The 23,721-nt window shown below is 45.4% G+C and overlaps 1 protein-coding gene across 5 annotated transcripts in view; it reads left to right on the top strand.

Moving 5' to 3' along the window:
* ndst2b (N-deacetylase/N-sulfotransferase (heparan glucosaminyl) 2b) overlaps positions 1 to 22,194 on the top strand; it is an 81,929-nt gene extending 59,735 nt beyond the window's left edge. For 3 of the 5 annotated variants that reach the window (XM_035405117.1, XM_035405116.1, XM_035405114.1), the window contains 13 exons: positions 5,189 to 6,817; positions 10,310 to 10,397; positions 11,327 to 11,481; positions 12,481 to 12,666; positions 13,082 to 13,210; positions 13,573 to 13,755; positions 14,390 to 14,486; positions 15,212 to 15,335; positions 16,060 to 16,234; positions 16,517 to 16,687; positions 17,148 to 17,257; positions 17,470 to 17,572; positions 20,804 to 22,194. In XM_035405117.1, the coding sequence (XP_035261008.1) occupies positions 5,807 to 6,817; positions 10,310 to 10,397; positions 11,327 to 11,481; positions 12,481 to 12,666; positions 13,082 to 13,210; positions 13,573 to 13,755; positions 14,390 to 14,486; positions 15,212 to 15,335; positions 16,060 to 16,234; positions 16,517 to 16,687; positions 17,148 to 17,257; positions 17,470 to 17,572; positions 20,804 to 20,929 (2,658 nt within the window). In that variant the 5' untranslated portion in view covers positions 5,189 to 5,806 and the 3' untranslated portion in view covers positions 20,930 to 22,194. Of the gene's footprint in view, positions 1 to 2,556; positions 2,588 to 5,188; positions 6,818 to 10,309; positions 10,398 to 11,326; positions 11,482 to 12,480; positions 12,667 to 13,081; positions 13,211 to 13,572; positions 13,756 to 14,389; positions 14,487 to 15,211; positions 15,336 to 16,059; positions 16,235 to 16,516; positions 16,688 to 17,147; positions 17,258 to 17,469; positions 17,573 to 20,803 lie in introns of all 5 variants that reach the window. The other 2 variants (XM_035405115.1, XM_035405113.1) reach the window with 1 other exon arrangement.
* Positions 22,195 to 23,721: the final 1,527 nt, after the last annotated feature.

Here is a 23,721-nt window from a genome sequence, read left to right as displayed (position 1 = left end):
CAGCTCCCGTCTGGACGGCCCGCGGACTTCAGAGGACGGCGCGGTTAGCACTAGCGTGCGTTCCCATTCGCTCTCTGTGATGTTCCTGCGTTTGTTGTGGAGGGGGGGGGGAGGGGGGGGGGGGGGTTACTGTTTTTCCGCTTCCCAGGCAAGGTGGTCGGTCTACGCCAACCGATGCAGGAACAGCCTTAGCCCAGATATGATTTAGCCGCCGCCAGATTTAGCCACTGCTGGGAATTGGAGGGAGGCGGATCGCTTCCCTAACAAGGCGGCGTTTCGGACTTCACATATTTACCCTGCGGTGATAATGGAGAACCGTCTCTAAGCCGGGTCACTCATGAGATGACCTTCACCCCAGACAGCATCGAACAGTCTCTGCCCTCACCTTGCTGGCGTCCTGTCGGGTGTGCTGTCAGTCTCCCATTTCCTTCATTTGAAAGGACTGATAAACACAGTTCAGCACCGAAAGGTCAAACAAAATGGCGCTGGAATCTGTCCCAACATTGTCCAAGCGATTGACACCAGATGTGAGCTAGTGTTCACATGACAGCACTGGTCTCCTAAAATCATTATAGAACAGGTATGACGAGCTAGAAAGAAGTATACAGAATGGATGCCATTACCAGAGGTAGAAAATCCGGGTTCAGAAAGTAAAAGTTCTTCAAGGCATTTTGTCCCCATTACCTGGGTTTGCTAATTAGCACAATTCTTCAGCCAGGAGGTAGAAGTAATTATCGAAATCAGCTGACTGAGTTCATTGGTAGAAGAAACACATGGCTGGACTTTTATTTTCTGACCCGTGCACTTTCCACCTCTGGCCATTACTCAAACTTAAGCAGGTTCAAAAAAAGGAAAAGAAAAGTCCTTTTGTTCTTATGTGGCTTCAGCTGCTTGCAGATTAGTTTAGTTTTTAGAGCAAAAATGTAGTGTTGTCCGCTGAGGAAAAACAGGACCCATCTTTCTGCTAATTCTGGCTTTCCACATGTCATAGGAGACTTGAGACAATGACTCTTTGTTCCTCATTTTCCCACTTGGAATCGCATTCTCACTTGCGATCACATCACACTGCATCCCCCATCACTTGGAACAGTGCAAACAATAAGTGCTTCTCTTCACTGTGGAATAAACCAGCCATTGCATCACGTAGCCAGTACGAGCAGATTGCAGCCAATCGACAAACCAGGGCATTGATTCGCTGGTGCCAGTTAACGGCGGGCAATACCCTGTAAACTGAAATCTGAAATGCCAACGTGTGCTGACCCAGGCTCAAACAGGCCCACATCTCCCACTTCTGGCTGGCTTTCTGGGAATGAGGAACGCCTGAACTCCTGACTCTCTGAAGTTCTGATTCCACCTGCTGGTGAACAGCTGCTACTGCACATAGCCCGGGACTCTCCTCACTAAGACAGACCGGGGGTGCATCCCAAAACTGTATCCTCCTTTCCTCTACTACTGCTACCACCGCATCTCCTCTGTTCCCTGGAAACCGATATTTATGTCCTCCCTCCCTACTATTTGTGGGCTCTGCGAAAATGACACCCACCATAGGGCTATTTTGTTAATAATTGACGTCGACTTTGATGACAGAGAAGCAGATATGCTGTCCCAGTTGTCTTCACACCTCCTCGTTCTCTCCTTTCCTCCCCTCATCTCCCCCCTCCTTTCCTCTCCACACTTTTGGATAGAAGATGAGGGGTCGTGGGGGAGTGGAGGAAAGGAGGCGAGGGGTGAAAAGTAGTGGGATGCCCCCCAACGAAAACATCACTCTCCTCCAGGGAGACATGCTCAGTCTGCTAATTGCTGATGTTGCACGTGTGTGTTAACATGTCCCTGACTATACAGGATGACTTGGGTCACATCCTTCGGACCTTCGATTGGGAAACTGTCTGAATGTAATTTATTTAAGTGAAGGAACCTAACAGTCTGAGAACTCGAGCTGTTTGTGAATAGCAGCTTGTGCAAAGGAAGTGTCTCGGTGTCCGAATGAATCTGGAAGCATCTTGCAAAAAATCCCATGGAACCACCTTTATTATCAGGACAAGGCTGGCCAGTATTGGGCCAGTTCCATTTCAGTCCAGTCAATTCAGAAAATAGATTCTGTTGAGGTTTTTTTTTTTTTTTTCAGATAATGAATTGCGATTCATTTCCCAAATTGATTTAATTTTAATGGAATTGACTCCAACCCTGAGGGTAACCGTCTCGCATCTGAGAGTGAATTATAATGTAAATGAGCCCCTTGACTGTATAAAACAGAGTGGTGTTCCTTTGCTTTGTGAATGTTTTTTAAGATCATGCTCCATTTGGTTTCTCATGCAAAATTCACTGAGAAGGGCTCAAACCAAGGACAAGACAACATCATCAATTTACTCAATATCTGTGGCGGTTTCTCAAGGGTCACACTGGCCATTTACCAGTGGTCTGACCGGGTGCAGGGAGAATACCTCTTAGATGTCTTGAAATAAGAAAGATGATCTTTGTAAGATGATCCTGGTATTGATGTATTGTCTCCTGTAAGTGTAGGTGTCTCCTGACTTATTTTTCTTTCATAATTCTCAGGAAGCTCTGAAAAATCTGATCGAAAGTGAAGGTAAGACAGCGACCTCCTGTAGCTCTGTGATGCACGGTCTATAGAATTGACATGAACATTGCAATTATTTTTATTTGAGTGTTCAAAAGGGTAGACATTTTATGAGACACACGCACACACACACATTTGTCGAAGTACAAACTATGCAGTAAAGCTTTTTTTATGTATAATTTGCGTAAGGTTTTGCAATTCAATTCCCTTTTGCCTTCAACAGTTTTGCACAAGTGAATTAAACACACCCAAATTTTAATTTACACATGGTAATTTTGTCTTGTACCAGGTTTACTTTAAATTAGCTGTGTTTAAAAACGTGTCAAGTATAACAGAAATAACAAAATCTGTGTGAATTAGGGAGACAAACCCCAGGAGGACCAACTCACCTTAAGTTCTGAACTGATCTGAAAAGAAATATGTCTTTATTATCATTACAATCATTTAGCAGATGCTCTTGTCCAGAGCAATTTATTGAAGTGGGGAACATCTGTGAACATCAGATGGTCTTAGATCTCATCTGTCTTTTGACTATTTTTTCTTTTTTCTCCCACCAAAAAAAGTGTAAGGAAAATGGAACACTTTCCCCAAGACCTGGGTGATTCAGCCTGTTCTTAAAGGCTGTAAATGGGCAAACGTTGCTAGATGTTCTCCAGGAATGCCAAACAGTTTAGTTTACAATTCAGTCGACTGTACAGTGAACAGTCCCAACTGAGAGTGCAGCTCAGTTAACTGTACATGTTACAGTCCAGTCGCTGCTATGTAGTGCACTTTCAATTGAAGTTGGCAGTAGAACGTACAGTTGAATGGGCAGCGGAGATTTGATTTCAGTTCACAGTATGGTCTGCAGTCCATTTTACAGCGGAGTTTACGGTTCAGATTACAGCGTGAACTTGCCTGGGAGGTCAGCTGTAATTATGTATGAGCTACTGTAAGTGAGCCTAAGTCCTGGAAACTCTTTGGGAAGAATATCACAACAGGGGATTTAAGGAGGCAAAGCTTAGCTGCTCAGGCCAATGGGACATAAATTTCAGTTATATGACACTCGGGCATTCTGCAGCTCCCAGGAATATTGAAATAACCAATTTAGGGTTTAACCTTCCGCTGCTGTGCCAGAGCTCCCACAGGTCCTTGAAAACCTTGGGAGTTATTAAAAAAAATTAAGGTTAAAGGTCATGACAAATTTTGAATGTTGCAGAATATGAAGGTGCTAGGTATTCTGTTATAAATTTTTAAGAAGCACTATTTTTCTTGGTACCGCGAACATCGGTTCTGTTTTCCGGTGAAAAAGTCTTGCTGATGGGGTTACAGTGGCATAATACTTTCTCTTTCTCTTTCTCTTTCATAAGATTGTTCGTCAATAAACATTATCCTTGAAAAATTACCCTTGAAGTTTGTAAATGTTGCTATAGAAATATTATAGTAACTGTGGATCTTGGAGACCTTTGTATAGTGATTAAGGGGTATAAATCCAAGGTTTAAACTAAGATCATCACTGTGTGGAGAGAGAGGCAGTGGCACCAGCTCAGAGCTTTTGATAAGTTATCTTGGCTCAAATCAGACGTCCCAGGAAGAAAACATCCTTCTGTTCTTGCACAGGCTCGGCAAACATTGAATGATGCACTGTTGCTGGGTTAGAAGACTTTGATAGATTAAAGAGATCTGTCTTTCTGGCGATCAAGGCCTCAAGATAGAGAGCGAGAGAGAGGCACGTGAGCACGTGTGTCTGCGTGTTTTCTTCATGCATTCATGCATGTGTTCTTCTGCATTTCTGCGTGTGTCCTTACACAGTAAAATGTCCAGGTTTAATTCAACTCTATGTTAATTCAACTCTTAAGAGATAACATTTGATCCCACTCTGGAATGAATTAACACTGGACGGTTTACTGTGTATCTGGTGAATGCTTTGTGTATTTGTGGTTTATCTGTGTTTTATATGTGTTCTATGCATGCACATTTGTGTGTCCCAGTCCCTGATCATCTCAGCCTATGTATATGGTGACCTACTAAGTAGGGAGGATCCTTTATGTCATGTGTCAGATTTTAGAGGGGCAAATGGTTCCCACTGTGGGTATTTATAGTGCTCATGTGTAGAAGCAGTCTAGCAGACCTACTATGAGACAGTAACCTACTCAGGTGACCAGCCCTGGCCGTGTATTTGGCGGGGGTGGGGGTGGGGTGTGTGTGGAGGGGGGGACAGTGTCAGGCATTTGGGACGCATGCACACAGACGCATACACACATCGCGAGCACGAGTTCACTTTTTCCACTCACACCTGTAAGGTTATCCTCCTGGAGGTCTGGGTAGGCTATTTTGGGATCTCTGGGAAAGAGCGGCGAGACGCGCTCTGAGAGAGAGAGAGAGAGAGAGAGAGAGACGCTAGCGCTGCGGCTGAGCCACGCCGCGGAGGGAGCCCCGATCTCTCGTGTCAGCAGCAGGCTTGCATCTGTGGGGCTCTATGCCGGCCTAACCGTCCTAGACGTACAACGGTATTCAAAAAAAGGTGGCTAGGCAGCAAGGGCCAAACAGACAGAGAGCGCAGGTCCATTAGCATTAACTCCTCCCTCAAAACCCCTCCACCCCCTCCCCCACCCGCTGTCCAATGCGCAGGTGCGTGACCGGCCCTCTTCTCCAGGAATGACCAGACCGGGGGGCACTTGAGGGTGGCTGTCCTCGGGAGAGTTCCAGAACAGAAGACACTGCGACCGCTCCCTTGACGGGGCCACGCTCTGGACTCCAGCTAGGAGCGACGGGGGAAGCCAAGGACCGTCGTCTACTGTCCACGCGTGCGAGCGTTCGTGAACGTTTGCGTGTCGCTGAGAGAAAGGGAGAAGGTGAGAGGAAGAGGATGAAGTAATGGTGGAAAAGGAGATCTGAGGGTTGGGGAAGAAGGAAGAAGTGACAGTTGAATCAGGGGGAGGGGCTGAGAGAAAGAAATAACAGTGAGATACAGAGAGAGATAGCGAGTGAGAAAGAGAGATAGCCCGGAGGCAGAAGCTAAGCAACAGTTTGCACTTGTGAGAGAGCGGGGAGGCGGAGCAAGAGGGAACAGTGGGCGTGTCCCTAAGGGGGCTATGGGGGCCATGGTCACCTAAGGCCAATGGCTGGTCCTGGGCGGAACTTGGTGCCAGCGGCTACCCCACTCTCTGCCTCAACTCCACCCTTCTCTTTCTCCTCCGCCTGTGTTGGCCGCCTCCCCGGCCCCGCCCCTCCCCCGCCCCCGCCGCCATGGCGGGCGTGTGGAAGCTGGGGCGGAGCCTGCGGCAGCCGGAGCTGCACCGCCTGGTCCTGGCGCTGATCGTCTTCTGCCTGGTCTCCATGGCGCTGCTGGCCTACTACGTCAGCAGCAGCCCCAAAATCAAGGAGGCGCCCCCTCTGCCGCTCAGCGACTGCGGGGCGGGGTCGGCGGCAGCGGGGGCCCCCCGGGGGCCCTTCTTCCTGCCGCCGCGGTCCGGCCGCCGTCCCGCCGCCAAGGCCGGGGACGTCCCGCGCACAGACCCCGCCGTGCTGGTGTTTGTGGAGAGCACCTACTCCCAGCTGGGCCAGGAGATCGTGGCCGTCCTGGAGTCCAGCCGCTTCCGCTACCGCACCGAGATCGCCCCGGGGAAGGGCGACATGCCCACCCTGGCCGGCCGCGACCGGGGACGCTACGCCCTGGTGGTCTACGAGAACATCCTGAAGTACGTCAACCTGGACTCCTGGAACCGCGACCTGCTGGACAAGTACTGCATCGAGTACGGTGTGGGCATCCTGGGCTTCTTCAAGGCCAGTGAGAACTCGCTGCACAATGCCCAGCTCAAGGGCTTCCCGCTGCTCCTCAACTCCAACCTGGCCCTGCAGGACTACCGCATAAACTCTGCCACCCCGCTGCTCTACATCACCCGCCCAAACCTCGTAGACCCGGGCCCCCTGCCCGGTAACGACTGGACCGGTTTCCAGTCCAACCACAGCACCTATGAGCCGGTGCTCCTAGCCAGCGCCCAGTCCTCGGAGCCTCCGGGCCAGCAGGGGGCGACGCACGCCACTGTCATCCAGGACCTGGGCCTCCTGGACGGCATCCACAGGGTGTTCTTTGGAAACAACCTCTCATTTTGGCTCCACAAGCTTATCTTTGTGGACTCCATCGCCTACCTGACAGGCAGGCGGCTCTGCCTGCCAATGGAGCGCTACCTGCTGGTGGACGTGGATGACATCTTCGTGGGCAAGGAGGGCACCCGCATGAAGGTGTCTGATGTGGAGGTAAGTGCCCCTGGCCGTCACCCCTGCAATGCAAGTACAGTGCACCTCTACCTTTCTACGTTGAAAAGTTTAAAGGTCAAACTTTGGTCGGAGGTCAAAGTTTAGGTTAAAGTATGGAAAGCCTGCTAATATGCTCTTTCATCTGGAAATGGAGACGTTAGTGTTTTATTGCTTAATGGATTTAACGTTTGCGTAATGTAAGTAGCCATTGTTTTTGGAAAGCAATTATGAATTCCTCTAGTGATTGGTTTGTCCCACTATTTGAAATACGAATGAGTAAAAAAATCTACAGCACTTTTAGCTGATATAAATGTTTAAATATCAAAGTAAAAGCATTACGTGGCTCACCTTTTGATAAAACGGTAGACTACTCAGGCAGTTGCTCCGAACCTTTCGTCGGTTATTTGTTGTGATTTAGAACAAGATTACCCACTGTTTAGTCTCTTGCAGCTTATAGCCTTGAACTCAGTCACTTCCAACATTTGACTTGTTTTGTTCAAGTGAAAAACTGGTGGTAACCCCCAGTTGTTTTTTCTTTTAATCCAATTTGTAAAGGCCTAAAAATATATCTTTGGAGCATGGGGTCTTTTTAGGACACAACGTCCAACGTCCAGTTGTTCATGCTCATTGAAAGTTTTCATGACATTACCCAAGAATACTAACTGCTACAGTTTATAGAAAGAGTAGCTCTCTTCGCTTCTGACTAAGACATCATTTTGCAGTTTGCAGTACATTTATATGACATTGCATGACCAGATTTCCATACTGAAAAATAATCTAAAGATAACTAATCTGTAACCATGCAATGCATGAGTTTAAATTAAAAATTCTAATAACAAAACAGTTGTATTTAAATCACAAAAAGCAATGTAGTGTGGGCTACTTGAATATTGGCTACCCTGTACTGTTTTAATTAAAAAAATGATTACAATTTTTAAACAGTAACACTGCAACAATAATACTCTAAATTTCATTTTGACATATTTAAAATGTTTGTGTCCTTATTTTTGCGATTTGCTTTTTCAGATGTTGATCTAATAAGACAACTGTCTGTGGAATCTAGACATACCTCTCTTTTATTTGAGTAACAAACAAACTGGCGGTTTTTGTGAAACAGGCACAGAAGCAGGAGTTCAACTAAACCAAATAAAAATGAGAAAAAGTTGGTTTCAATTGATATAAAGAATGAGATGACCCCATGATTTATGTGGTTTAATGAATCCTGTATTGATCCTGTACAAATCTTGTTGTTATTATGCCAAGTTAAACTGCTTCAATTGCTCCCTCATTCATCCAGTCCAAAGTAATCCACGTGTGAGTATATTAAAATAGTTATTGCTAAAGTAGGAATTAGCATCACACCCTTTGAAAAGTAGAGAATGATTTATTGTTTCTTCAATAATATGTCTAATCTTCTCTTATTTCTCTAAAATGATGTTGACTGTAGAAGATAAATTTGAGATTTCTTCATATGGAATCTTACAAACGTTTACTTATCTTTTGAAATTCGGTGACTGTTCTGAGTTTTGCTGTTTTTTGGGAATGCATTACAGGCATGTACTAGACACTCTTATCCAGAGTGACTTACACAACTTTTCTTTTTTTTTACATAGCATGCACATTGCATCCATTTATACAGCTGGACATATACTGAAGCAATGCAGGTTAAGTGCCTTGCTCAAGGGTACAACGGCATTGCCTTACATGTGAATCAAACCTGTGACCTTTTATTTCACAAGAACAGCTCCTTACCCATTATACTACACTGCTGAATGCTTTTTTTTATCCTACTGAAATAAGATTAAAAATTATTAGGATGATTTATTATTAGCATGAAGCTGTTTTGTTGACATTGTTAGCATCTCTTGCACTCTTGCACTCTTCCATAGCAGCCTTGCGTGCTTTTCTTTGCACACCGCGTTTTTGGAGTTCAGTGGGTCGAAATTCTGCCGCGTTTGTAATTAGCGTGTTTAAAAAAAAACGGTCCCTCGTTCCGCTATTAAACTGACTTTCCGAAATTACTAAACTGCAGCCGCATCACCTTTTCTCGGAGTTCAATTGCTTTGCCCCTCTGCTGCGGAGGAAAGGCGCTGGCGTTAAATGGCATGTGCTGAGCCAGCCGTACGCATCACCTGGCAGTCCTCCACTGGCAAGCACATCGGAAGGAGATTAAAATAGTCCATGTAAATAACGGGGGAGGGGTAATTGACCCCTTCCACTGTTAAATTGCTCTGTTCAAAAGGCACGCAGGCTACACACCAATAAAGTTAACGCTGTTTGGTGGGGAGGGTGGCCTTGTTTGAATCAGTCGCTCTTAGGGGAGGAAGTGGGAGTTTATTGCAGTCAGTCAGGCAGCTAATGGGTTTGTCCTTGTTTTAATTTAGGAAAGAGAGTATCCTTTGGATACATGAGTATGTAATAAAGTAATGAGAGAAACACCCTGCAGATCCTGCTACTACTACTACTACTATTATTATTATTATTATTATTATTATTATTATTATTATTATTACCATTTCCTGGAACCCCTGACTTGTATTGGTATGACATGTACATGATGGGTTGATATAGGCTACATTTTAAGGCTTGTTCCCTTTGATATGTGCTAAAGAAAATTAGTCTTAGTTGCTTGTGAAAGCTTTTATAAACTTGTTTTTTACTCTAAAGAGCAAAGTAAATGAGTACTTGGGGATGTAGTGTATTAAAGTGTAATTGACATTTTGTAAGTCACTAGAAATAAGAGCATCTGCTAAATGAATGAAATGGAATGCACTGGGCCTGCACTGTTGGAAGTACAGTATGTCATGGTGTCAGGATCATATCCACATATTTCATATGTATAAACTGATGAATCATAAATGAAGCTGCATCACATTGAAATGGATATTGCTGAGCTGATTATTACAATTCAGTAATAAGCAGACAGTTCTGTCTTTTGCTGTTTTTCAGGGATGTTTATTTTTTTTTAGTCCTACAGAAATAAAATTAATTATTAGAATGGTTTATTAATGGCATAAAGATCTTTTTTTAACATTGTCGTATCCCTTGCTTGTAATTTCTATTTTTGCCCCAGCAATCTGTGATCCTCTAACACAGAACATAAATATCCAGCACGGTCCTGTTCATCTCAGTGCTGTTGAGCTGCTCAGCAGTTGATCAGCTCTCTAGCTCCACCTAGAGGCTGTACAACGTGAACAATGGCAAACTGAGCACCTTTAAGTGGGACAGTGGGTATTGGTGAGAATGGTGTTCTGTGATAATGTATATTTTAGTGGTTTTGTAGTGTCAGGATGAAAGCAGAACAAACAGAGCCAGAGAAGGTGACTTATTGTACGGGAGCTCTGTATCCAGTTAAATAGTCCTTTAACAATCTTTTAGCCACCTGATTGACTCCAGAAATTTTGGGCCATCAAATTCAGCAGGGTAGTACATGGGCTTATTGGTTTACAAATAATAAAGTATTAAAATGGATTTTTATTTATTTATTTCCAGGCTTTGCTTAACACACAAAATAAACTACGATCACTGGTCCCCAATTTCACCTTTAACCTGGGGTTCTCTGGAAAGTTCTACTACACAGGTAAGATGTGGTGCACTTGCTGGAGTGGTGATGATTATAAGGTTGTTTCCACTGAGATTATTGCTTTGTTTGTTGTTTTGTAAACTTTTAAATTGAATGATTTACTCTTGTATGAACTATATTAGTGTGATTTCCAGGTGTTAAAGTAACACACATTGCAATGTATTTGCACTAACTTCATCTGCAGCTGTTCTGAGTGAGTAGCTGGTTGCTGTAGCTGGCTGTGCTATAACCCAGTTAATCCTACTGAATTAGGAACCTCTTTATTAAAATAGATTGTACATTCTTTGTGACATAAAAGGAAGAGATATATGAGTGCATGCAATAATGCCATCAGGGGGATTCTATTTAGGCTGCGTGTACTTCAAACTGATAAAGAAATTGCACTTATAATACAATAGGACACACACTGTATGGAAATGACTAGTTCTTATCTACAGTGTTTTATATATTTGATTATAACTCCTCTATAGCTTGATAACTCCATGTTTGCATTGTATTGATTAGTGCAAAGACTATCAAGACTATCATGTCAGGTCTTTTTTGCAGCATTTCTCTTTTCCTTTATCTGTACAGTGGTTCATTTTCCTCAGTTTTGCACTAAATGGCCAGTCAGTTACCATTATCCTGGTTATTTGCACTTGGTGTTATTTCCCATAATGTCCTTGTAAGCTGCTTTGGTCGACATATCTTCCAGATGAATAAATGTGTATGTGAATGTACAGTGACATGTAGAAGAAGCGTAGCGGATGGTCGCAGTTGTAGTGCTCCTGCGGTGTGAAGCTTGTGTGTATGTTATCGCTGCGAACGAGGAATGCGGTGTCGGTGTGGTGGTATTGTGTGTCGGAATGAGCGTGCGGCAGTATTGTGGGTGTATTGCTCTGCGGCGGGTACGGCGTTGCTAAGGAAACCCTTTCCTTGCGGCCCAGGGACAGATGAGGAGGACCGGGGGGACGACATGCTGCTGAGGCACAGGAAGGAGTTCTGGTGGTTTCCTCACATGTGGAGCCACATGCAGCCTCACCTCTTCCACAACGTCACCGTCCTGGCTGAGCAGATGAGGTTCAACAAGCTGTTTGCGCAGGTGAGAGGGAGCTAAACATGCTGTTTACACAGGTGAGAGGGGGTAAACATGCTGTTTACACAGGTGAGAGGAGGCTAAACATGCTGTTTACACAGGTGAGAGGCTAAACATGCTGTTTACACAGGTGAGAGGAGGCTAAACATGCTGTTTACACAGGTGAGAGGGGGTAAACATGCTGTTTACACAGGTGAGAGGGAGCTAAACATGCTGTTTACACAGGCGAGAGGGGGTAAACATGCTGTTTACACAGGTGAGAGGGGGTAAACATGCTGTTTACACAGGTGAGGGGGTAAACATGCTGTTTACACAGGTGAGAGGGAGCTAAACATGCTGTTTACACAGGTGAGAGGGGGTAAACATGCTGTTTACACAGGTGAGAGGAGGCTAAACATGCTGTTTACACAGGTGAGAGGGGGTAAACATGCTGTTTACACAGGTGAGAGGAGGCTAAACATGCTGTTTACACAGGTGAGAGGGGTCTAAACATGCTGTTTACACAGGTGAGAGGGAGCTAAACATGCTGTTTACACAGGTGAGAGGGGGTAAACATGCTGTTTACACAGGTGAGATGAGGCTAAACTTGCTGTTTACACAGGTGAGAGGGGGTAAACATTCTGTTTACACAGGTGAGAGGGGGTAAACATGCTGTTTACACAGGTGAGAGGGAGCTAAACATGTTGTTTACACAGGTGAGAGGGGCTAAACATGCTGTTTACAAAGGTGAGAGGGGGTAAACATGCTGTTTACACAGGTGAGAGGAGGCTAAACATGCTGTTTACACAGGTGAGAGGGGTCTAAACATGCTGTTTACACAGGTGAGGGGGGTTTAAACATGCTGTTTACACAGGTGAGAGGAATGACTGGGTTAAAGAGTAGTGCTTTAGTTGGATGTGCTACCTGGCGATTCTACCCTATTGTAGTATTTAACCGTGCTCAGTAAGTATCTGCATCCACCTCCCACCCCCCTCACTTCCTTTTCCTGTTCTTCTTCGCTGGCAGGAACACGGGATCCCCACAGATATGGGGTACGCCGTGGCCCCCCACCACTCGGGGGTGTACCCGGTGCACACCCAGCTGTACGAGGCCTGGAAGTCAGTCTGGGGGATCCGGGTGACCAGCACTGAGGAGTACCCCCACCTGAGGCCCGCCCGCTACCGCCGCGGATTCATCCACAACGGCATCCAGGTGAGGGCCGGAACCGTGACCCAAACCGGACTGAACCATGACATGACCCACGGACCATGACAGAGCTGTCAAAATCCAGAAACGGTTTACTGGGGTTTATTCCAGTTTCAAGAGCAGCACGGACCACAACCTGTGAACTGTGGACCGCAGAGCTGTCAGAGTTCCAGATTGAGTTGTGTGTCGCAATTACTGTAATGGAAAAGTCAGAGGATATGGGTTTTCAATTTCCTTAATGCTACAACTGTGGAAACAGGACTTGTAGGAAAAAGCAGGACTGTGACTCAACACACACAGTATGGATTGAATAAGCATACGGAGAGCCGTATCAAGTTTGGTTTCTCTGGCATAATGTGTGTGTGTGCGTGTGTGTGTGTGTGTGTGTGTGTGTGTGTGTGTGTGTGTGTGTGTCCTGCAGGTATTGCCCAGACAAACGTGTGGCCTCTTCACTCACACCATCTTCTATAATGAGTACCCTGGGGGCTCCAAAGAGCTAGACAAGAGCATCCGTGGGGGGGAGCTGTTCCTCACCGTACTGCTCAACCCTGTGAGACTGCACCTCCCCTTTAACACACCTGTACACCCCCCCTCCCCCTTAATACAAATGTACATCTGACCTTTAATACACGTGTATACCTCTCCTTTAATATACCTGTACACCTGACCTTTAATACGCCTGTGCACCTTTATTTTAATACACTTGTATGCCTGACCTTTAATATAGTGCGCAGTACTTTCTTTCTGCACCTTACTTTAAACAAACCTCCCCTTTAACAATCAACAATTTACACTAGAATGCATTTTACTGTAAGCCATTAAAACCATTTTGGGCTATTCCTCCTATGACTGGCCAGCTGTCTCTGCGCTGTAGTAAACCCTATCTGACCCCATCCCCTGGTTCACTTCCAGGTCAGCATTTTCATGACCCACCTGTCCAACTACGGGAACGACCGACTGGGCCTGTACACCTTTGAATCCCTGGTGAAGTTTGTGCAGTGCTGGACCAACCTGCGCTTACTCACCCTGCCCCCGGTGCAGCTGGCGGAGAAGTACTTCCAGATCTTCCCTGAGGAGAGGGACCCCTTGTGGCAGGCAGGTGGAACAACATTGCCATTTCTGCCCTGGGCAGTCTAGTGGGCAGATATGTTTTTGCTTTGCTTCACAGAACTCCAGATTCTACAGACCAACCAGGGCTCAGTTTCACAAAGCAGTATTACTGTTAGCTGGATAACTGCACTGAGAAAAACCCGGAACCCAAATCTTGACTGCGCGCCATAGCCGCAAATGAAAGCTCTTCATCTGACACAGTTCTATGCGAGCTTGGCTACAGGCAGCAGTGAGAAAAGAAGCTGGCTGGCGACACCATGTGTTTTGGAGGAGAACCAAGGATGTCTACACTCTCCCAAATCAGCAGTGGTTCACGCATGAACACGGCTGCGATGGCAAATAGCTGAGCGTTCCAAATTTGGGTGTGAATTGGAAATGTTCAGCCCCCTGTTGGGTGCCAAATTTGTTTTTAAAAAAAGGAAAAAAAATTGAACTTATTATTATCAACTATAATATAGTTTAGGATACTCCTGTTAACAAACAGAACCTTCTGTCATTTGGATATTTAAAATGATTGATTGGATTATTTTGCTGTTTTATGATTCGGTGAGACTTTTAATTGTGGAGTGGCTTGGTGGGGGGTTAATGTCCTTCTAATTTTATTTCTCATCCTCTTCAGAACCCCTGCCATGACAAGAGACACAAAGACATCTGGTCCAAGGAGAAGACCTGTGATAGACTTCCCAAGTTTCTGGTGATTGGCCCACAAAAGACAGGTGAAGCCACGCCTCCTCTCATTTAAAAAATGGGAAAAATCCTTTTGCCTTTTTGAAAATCACACTGCGTTGCTTTCAACCAGGATTTGGTGGTTTAATTATGAAACTTAAATTAGTTTTTGTGTTGCATAGTTGTGTGAGGTACCGCAGGGGTAGTGATATTGGTGATAATATTGACAATTAAAGCTGGCCTTACACAGTCTTAGAAGTCGTAGGAAAATTTTGCCAGTCTTACCTCAGTCGGTGTGCACCTCCGTTACGACTCACGATTAGTGTGAGATTGTAATAAGATAGCTCCGACTGAGTCTTTCTCGTCTTGACTGTTCAAACAAAACCAAATGTTCAATATTATCATAAGTCATTAGTCTTGGCTCAAAAGGTTTGTGATGTTCAACAACATGATTTGTAATCCTACACTGACAACAGCCAATAGGTGCGTTGGCTTTGTGTGACATCAGCACACCAGAGGAGGGCTCAGATTAAAAATCTCCAAAAGAACCCTGTTGGACTCTTATAATGTGTGAAGCTGGTGATTCCCAGGCTTTGCAGAATGTTAAGACATGTGTACCTCAAAGACTAAAAACCCATGATTTAGGATAGATTGTTGTTGAATGTGAGAGTGTGACAGACTTTAGTTGTCTAGAAGTCATATCTAGTGTAAGGTCAGCTTAAGACACAACGAGGACAGGGATGTGGATCACAGCGCCCCCTGTCACCCCATGCAGGTACCACAGCGCTGCACTCCTTCCTGACCCTGCACCCCGCCATCACCAGCAGCTTTCCCAACCCCAACACTTTCGAGGAGGTGCAGTTCTTCAACAGCCCCAACTACCACCACGGCATCGACTGGTAACCCCCCCCCCCCCCCCCCCAACCCCCTCCTGCAGTACACACCCTTTTTTGTCTTTTTTAATTAGACTTCAGAACGCATCCCCCCATCTCCGACCAGACTTGGGGGTTCATTTCCCACCTTTGGTCATGTCACCTACTATGAAGTTACATGGACTGTTTTCTTTGTTCAGACTACAAACTCCCAAATGCTCTGACAACAGACATTGTAAAGCCACAAGGTCAACTGAATGTTCTGTACATATCTAACATACCCTTCATTTCACACTGTGTGGGTCATTGGAAAACAGGCAGTGAAGCTGAAGTAGAATAAACAACACCAGAAAGCGTACCCTTTAAATGCTAATCACAGGGTGAGAAAATGAGGGGCCTCAGCCTTGACACACTGTGTTTACTATAATGTGGAGTCTGAATTAAGAAAAGATTACTTACTGAAAACTGATAGTTAACCACAAACTGAAACTTTCACATTCCCTCTGTTTCTTTCCTATGTCCTTTTGAATCATAAAATTGTTTTTTCTGAGATTCTGAAATCTGAGCCCAGCCTTCTTCTCTCACTCTCTCACTCCATCTCACTTGCCTCTCTCATCTTTGTTGCGTCCTCCTTTCATCATCTTCTTGCATTTCTTTCATACTCTGCCTCTCATCCCTCCTTCTCTGATGCTCTTTCTCTCTGTCCTTGCCCCTCTCTCCTCCCATCCTCAACCCCCCTCTCTCAACACAGGTACATGGAATTCTTCCCCTTCCCCTCCAATGTCAGCACAGACTTCATATTTGAGAAAAGCGCCAACTACTTCGACTCGGAGGCCACGCCCAAGAGAGCCGCCGCCCTGCTGCCCCGAGCCAAGATCCTGGCGGTGCTCATCAACCCAGCTGACCGAGCATACTCTTGGTACCAGGTGTGTGCGCGTGAGTGTGTGTCTGAGCGAGTGACTATTGTGCTTGCTAGGAACCACTCCTCTGGTGAATTTACCTACATTTTTTTACTGTCCTTTATTACTACATCCTTTTGTTGAGTTTCACTTAGCTAGCCAATTTAAAAAGCTTTGTAACTGCCTATACTCATCAAAACCAGTGTGGAGTGGACCTTTGGAATCCTCTTGTTGGGAATCCATGTTCAGCATGTATTGTCTTAATTCAGTTCCATTTCTTTCTGTCCCTCTGCCCGTCTCTGTCTGCAGCACCAGCGTTCGCACCTGGACCCCACAGCCCTTAACCACACCTTCCACCAGGTGGTGACAGCGGGGCCGTCCTCGTCCCCGGAGCTGCTCGCCCTGCGCCGTCGCAGCCTGGCCCCCGGGGCCTACGCCACGCACCTGGAGCGCTGGCTACGTCACTACCCCCCCAGCCAGGTATGCCTCCATTTCCCACAATCCCCTAGCAGCATATGCCTCTTTCCAATTAGCTTCAGCCAGGTATGCCTCCATTTCCCACAATCCCATCGCAACATATGGCTGTTTCCCGTAAGCCCTAGCCAGGTACACATTACTTTTACACTTTCACAGTACCTGCCAGGCCAGGTACGCCTCCATTTCACACAGCCTCTGGCCAGCATGCCTAAGTGGCCCAGAAATTGTCCTCTCCCCTCATTAAGATGGTCTTTAAGTTTAAATTACTTACCAGCTATTTCAGGATAAAGGGATCAGCCTATCTTAGTCAGCAAACACACACCTAAGTTCCAGATGTTTTGCTACAACTGGACACACTCAGTCATGCTGGGCAGTCTTGTGTGTGTGTGTGCTTGTGTGGGCCTTTTGCTCTGCTGCTACTGTGGGATTGCTTTTGAGCTGTGACCTTTGACCCTGTGGCCAGCTCCTGATCGTGGACGGGGCCCTGCTGCGCTCCAACCCCGCAGCGGTGATGGACGGAGTTCAGAAGTTCCTGGGGGTCACACCCCATTTCAACTACACACAGGCCCTGGTGTGAGTACCACAACGTTCCGCCTCTCCGTGGGATGGACGGACCGGCTAGGCTTCTGTCTGTATCTCTGCCTGTGTCTGTTTCCCTGCTGTACAGTCTTGGTTACTTCATTTCCAAGTTTGTCTGTACATTTCTCTCTGTCTGTGTCTTTGTCTGTGCATCTCTTTGTGGATGTGTCTCTGGATAAAGGAAGTCTCTTTCTTTCCTGTTTCAGATATGACGAGAGCAAGGGCTTCTGGTGCCAGAAACTGGACGGAGGTCGGGCCAAGTGTTTGGGCAAGAGCAAAGGCAGGAAGTACCCAGACATGACACCAGAGGTAATGTCTCTGACCTCCCACCTCTGACCTCCACCCGTAGGGTCAAGAAACTGCATACATACAGAGAGAGGCTACGTCCAAAATTGCATACTATGTAGTACATACTATATATGATTTTTAGCATGTCCAAAACTATACCATTATTTAAATATCAGGTGTAAAACACCAGGATGTCAACATTCGATGAAATAACATTGCATGCAAACACTGCACACTACTTTAGCATGAGTATCCCACAATGCATTGCGATAGTTCACGACCCAGACTTCAACCAATAATGGCATACGGCGGTGTCATGCAAAATATTGCACATCTGTCTCACACCATCATCAACATACAAAGTGCTGAAAGGAAGTGGAGCATTTCTATGATGACGAAGTATGTCAGAAAAGCTAATGTACCTTTTATTCACATACTCAATGTGCTTATTGATAGTATACTATGTAGTATGCGATTTCGATCGCAGCCAGATACATTTCCAAGAATGCCAACTCACTGGCATGTTTGTAATGCCTGTGGATAGTTCTGTACTGAATCAGGGGGGACCAGGATCTGCAGTACACAATGGAGGCTTAAAGCGAGGCTGTTTTAGATTATGACAGATTAAATGGGCTTTATTGTCCATTTCATAGAAATTTGTTTTGCCTCACAAAGCTAGTTAATTCCCCCAACACAGAAAATACACACAGCAGTAGAATACACAAGATACAACAGTTGCAGTACAATGGACATATTACCAACACACTATTTACAGAACAGCATATATCACACCATAACTTTTACAGATATTTTCAGATTATCCCCAGTGACCAGGCCAATCATACAGCTCATCTCACATCTCTTATCCTGTGTGGGGAGCGATGGAAGTGGCCATTGAATTTTTGAAGTACTGTATGGGGCCATAGAGCATTGTTTCTCAACCCTAGTCCTGGGGATCCACTATTGTGCTGGTTTTTGTTCCAACCATAGTAACAAGCTCTACATTGTAATGAGATGCCAATTGTTCTTAATGTTACCTTTTTACATCTATTGAAGGACAAATTACACTCTTGAAGCCACATTATGCCAGACATAGCTATGTACTGTATGCCCTTAAAAATAAATGTCCCATATTCGCATCCCAGGAATTTCAATTCGGTCAGACCAACTTGTTTTTTTCATTTACGGTGCAGTATGTACTGAGGCAAATAATTCCAATTGAAAGAGGTTCCGTTTAAAATGGATTCAATTACAAACTGACAGGTGAAATCAGTTAGCTCCCATTTGCTCAGACTGCGGAAAGCTGAAACCATTAGCATAAAATGAATGGAGTTTACTGACAGCAAATTGCAACAGGCTAAACGTCCATTGTGTTAAAATAAATTCTTCCACACAATTATGGTAGAATGCATTTTTTAACAGCCTTAATCGATTAAGAGATTGCCTATGACAAAAAAACAGCATACACAGCAGGTCCCCAGGGCCAGGGTTGAGAAGCACTGGTGTAGAGCTCTACTGAGCTCTCTGGCCCAATGGCATAGATCGTGTTCAGAAGCAGGTGGCTGCTCGGGGTGCTTTGACGTGCGTACAGCGCGTTTAGCCGCAGGAGACAAAAACGAGGGAAACTAGAGCAGGACGTTTTTCAGAGTTATTGTATTGTTGCGAGACGCAGCTGTGGGAAGGTGACCCTCACCAGGAGCGGGCTGCACGAGTCTGAGCCCATCTCATTCATCCAAACCACGTCTGTGCCCTTCCCAAACCCCTCATAAATCCTGGAAGGCCTCCATTTTGAAAAACATAATTGAGGACTTGAAAATAACAGAATGGTGGCCGAGGTACTTTGAAGAGCTTGAGATTGATGTCTTTTCCTTTGCCCGTCATCTTGAAAAGCTTGGTGTTTTTAAGTTGCCATGTTTTTATATGAAACATACCTCAAGAAACTGGTTCTGGATCCAATCCCAAATTCTACTAAAACTGATTGGGGTTTAATCTCGACACAGCGTTAATTTTAGTGAGGATATTTGTTAATATTGCTCTATTGATATAATAGTATGTTTTCTCAGCCCTGGTCCTGGAGCGCCCCATGTAGACTTTGATTTTCATTGCAACTTACCTCTTGATTAAATTGTTTTTGCATTTTTATGTAGTATCCATGTGTACAGCTGGATATATACTGAAGCAATTCAGACTATGTACCTTGCTCAAGGGTACAATGGCTGTGTCCTCCTGGGAAATCAAACGAACAACCTTTAGCTTACAAGCCTATTCCATAACCATCATACTACACTGTTGCATAGTTTTGTGTGGATTTGGCTCCTTAGAATTTTTCTTTTTGCTTTATTCTTGAAATCTTAATTTTCCACATATGGTGTATTTTCACTGACCCTCACTGTCCTCGCTGTCCGCACGTAGAACATCACTGATTTCTGCAGAAGATCGAATGGAAAAAAATCTATACAAAATTTATCCTCTTTCAAATGGAGTCATTTTCCCGCACAGCACATTACAGAAAATGAAATCATTAGTTATCAGAGAAATCATCTGACTGATTAAAAGTTGAGTATTCATTCTTTGAGATATTTCATTCTGATAATGTGCCATTGAGAGGGTAAATCATCCTTCAGTAGCTATTAAGTGTCCTCATTAAAAACAATCACCAGCTCTTTATACTTCTTGTGTGCCAATTGAGGACTATAGGTTGAGAACCACTTTTGTAACACTAGTGATAGTTTATTGTACGGCTGATATAGAAGGCAGATCCCTGTATTGGTGATGGAATTCTGGGTTTGATCATGTGTGGATTTGAGTGGCAAAGCCACCTCCTTTTATTGTGCTCAACATTATTTATTAGAACACACATCAAAAGACACAGACATACAAAAACACACACTCCAATTCTTTGGTACAACACAACAAACACTACTGTACAGCATAAATCCTATAGGAAGCTCATAGAAGAGGCTAAAAAAGTGTAAAAAAGAAAGACATTTTAACTGTCGAGGTATTTTACATGTACAAATGGGGGGGAGGGTGTAAGATTTATTTTACCCCATTACCCAAGGAAACCCCATTACTCCTTCTGACCCCCCCATCCCATGTGTTTTAGACTTGGTTTTGGTCTTGTGTAGATCTGTGAGTGGGGGGAGCCCCCTTCTGACCCCCCACCCTGTGTGCGTCAGACTCGGTTTTGGTCTTGTGTGGATCTGTGAGTGGGGGAGCCCCCTTCTGACCCCCCCACCCCGTGTGTTTCAGACTCGGGCCTACCTGACGGGGTACTTCAGAGAGCTCAACATGGACCTGCTGCGGTTACTGAGCCGGCTGGGCCAGGCCCTGCCCGGCTGGCTGAGGGAGGAGCTACAGAGCGGACGCTGGAGCTGAGACCGCACCGGAACCGGAACCGGAACCGGACCGGACCGGACCGGGACCACGCAGCATCGCGCCGCGAGGCGCACAGCGGGACGGGGCGGGAGCCCGGAGGGAGGTGCCAGGCAGAGGGAGGTTCTGATCCGCACCATTCCCCCCGACCCCCCTCACCAACCCGGCGGGGCAGTCCCATTAACTGGGTGTGGACGAAAGCGGGACCCCCTCTTCGCTGCCGCACAGTATTGGAGCAAAGGCTCATGGGAGACTCTGGCCAACTTGTAGAGAGGACTTTGGCGGCAGGATTCTCAAATGTATGGAGAAAAACCTGTGTACTTCAGTCGTCACACTTATTTTGCGGGGAGGGGGGCGGGGTGGAGCTGTCAGTAGCTCACCAGTTTGACCCAATCAGTGTGTTTTTATTTGGAAAGCAGAGTGCTAATTTGTTCAAGTGAGTCAATGACTGACACTGACGTTAAGTTCCACCTATTAAGAGGCTCCAAGACCTCACTTGTTACTATTTGTCATTCCTACCAGCTGATTGGGCAGTGATAAAAGCCCTACTCTCACCCCTCTAAGCCAACCAATCAGGGCCTGAGAAGATGAGATGCACAAGCTGATGGCAAGAAAAAGGGACATGAGCCCAATGCACCTTTTTAGTATGTTGTTTTTTGTAGTTTTTAGTTTGAACAGTAAAAGTATTCATTTCTACATCCATGATGTATATTGATGTTAAAAGGGTTGATTAGCAGTATCAATATAGGACTACACAGAAAAACATTGTAAAACTGATGTAAAATTGTACCTTTTTACAAAGCCTGATGAAGCAGTAGATCCAGGAAACACAATAACTACATCATCAGAGGAGAAAGTGCGGAAGTGTAGGACGATGGAAGATCTGATCTATGGATATCGAGCAAGTAGAGGACAATCAAGGATGGCCTTACAGTACAGGAAAAGAAACACACACACACACACACACACACACACACGGAGCTATCTGAAGCTGTGTGGGGTTGAAAACTGAGTACTGTACGCACTGAAGTCCCAGAAGGAACGGATGAGTGAGACTTAACCCAGCTGATCCGGGATGAGCCGATCCGGACTGCCGAGGGGTCGCTCGAAATCACGCTCCGTCTTTCATCTTCATGTTCTCCTATTATATTTTTTTTTACAAAAGAAAAAAAACCAAAAAAAACAAAAACAGTCTCTCAAAAGCAGACTCAGAGCAACCCCGGCAGCTGGGTGAGGTCTGAATTAAAGGCAGCCATGTTTCAACAGCGCGTTGTGGTTTCCTCATTTATACGGCACGGCTGCTTGTTACAGCTGGAAACTGGATCCCAAACCGCTAGAAGTTTGGCATCCGCAGCAGTCACATCAAAGGTTTCCATTTATCAAACATCTTGGAACGAACCTTTTGGGTTCAAACAAAACGAAAAGAAACTTAGCAACCTTTGTTTAAAGATTCTCTTAAATGCCAATTTTAAAGGAAATACTTGGTGAACATGAGCACGTTGCCTTGTAAGTGAATCTTTGCGAGGGCTTTTCTGTTGGAAGTGTCCAAATCTTGAGAATAGCCTGAAGCAGACAAACAGTAAGGCAGTGTTTCGCAGAAACGGTCACTAAAGGAATTTAAGGCTGGGCACCAGGGCACCCAATTACAGTACGGAGGGAACAGTCTGTCCTGTGACTCTCAGGCAGAGGTGGAAAGTCCAGGGGACTGAAAGTAAAAGTCCTGCCATGTGTTCCTTCCACCCATGAACTCAGCCGACTGATTTCGCTAATTAGTTCTACCCCCTGGCTGAAGAATTGCGCTGACTAGCACATCCAGGTGACTGGAACAAAATACTGAGAAGGACTTTTAATTCCTGAACCTGGATTTTTCACCTGACCTCTGTTGATGGCAACACCAGCCATTGATCTGAGACCCCATTCTTCCTACCCCCAAATATTTTCTTTGGTATGGAATAGAAATAAGTCCAGTTGAACCTCAAATCAATTCAGAAGACCCACACACTAACACTCACATGCATCCAGCCTCTGCTTCTTTTCCTCCCCATGATCTGTCTTCAGTCAATAGGACTGCACAGCTTGTTAAAGTAGATTGCAGTCCACCAGCTGACCAGAGGAGTCACTAATGAGCAATGGGCATTAATATCCATACATGTACTGAACCCATTAATGTTGGCACCATTTTCAAGGGTACAGCAGCAATGGCACATGGTTGGAGATGCTCTCTGTAGACACACCTCCGGCCCAGAGAATGGAGTGCCTTCCGGAGGTTTCTTTTAAGGTGAAGATACTGAAGGTCACAGGGCGAGATGGCTTAGCCTGCTAGGAGCCATTTCAGCCAGTCTTGTACTGCTAGTGGGAGGGAGGCAGGGGTTAACATATGCAAGTCGCGTAAGTACACATGCACGGCAAAGACATTAAACTGCGCTGCAATTTTGTCAGAGCAAAAAGCGTACCTAAAAATAGATACACGAGTAAACGTAGATACAATAAAATTGATGCACATTTCAATCTTATTTCCTTGTGTGTGCACTTGCATACCACTTATGTCAACCCCTGGAGGGAGGGAAGGAGGAAGAGGGAGAGAGGCAACTTTTCTTTTCATCTTCCCTCTGTAAAGATTAATCAGCCTGCAAAGTGCTTAACAGTCAGGTCCTGTTCATTAATCACAACAGCCTTAGGGGGAGGCTTTGACCTTCACTTGAAAAGTGCTAGGGAACATTGAGGAGAGTGGAGGGGTGACCTTTAAATAAGATGGCTGTTTACCACAGAGCATGACAGCTTGGCACCAGCACTGC

The sequence above is a fragment of the Anguilla anguilla genome, chromosome 2, assembly GCF_013347855.1.
Source record: "Anguilla anguilla isolate fAngAng1 chromosome 2, fAngAng1.pri, whole genome shotgun sequence".
Taxonomy (NCBI): domain Eukaryota; kingdom Metazoa; phylum Chordata; class Actinopteri; order Anguilliformes; family Anguillidae; genus Anguilla; species Anguilla anguilla.
The sequence above is the reverse complement of the archived record's forward strand: the minus strand, read 5'-3'. Positions and strand labels throughout refer to the sequence as shown.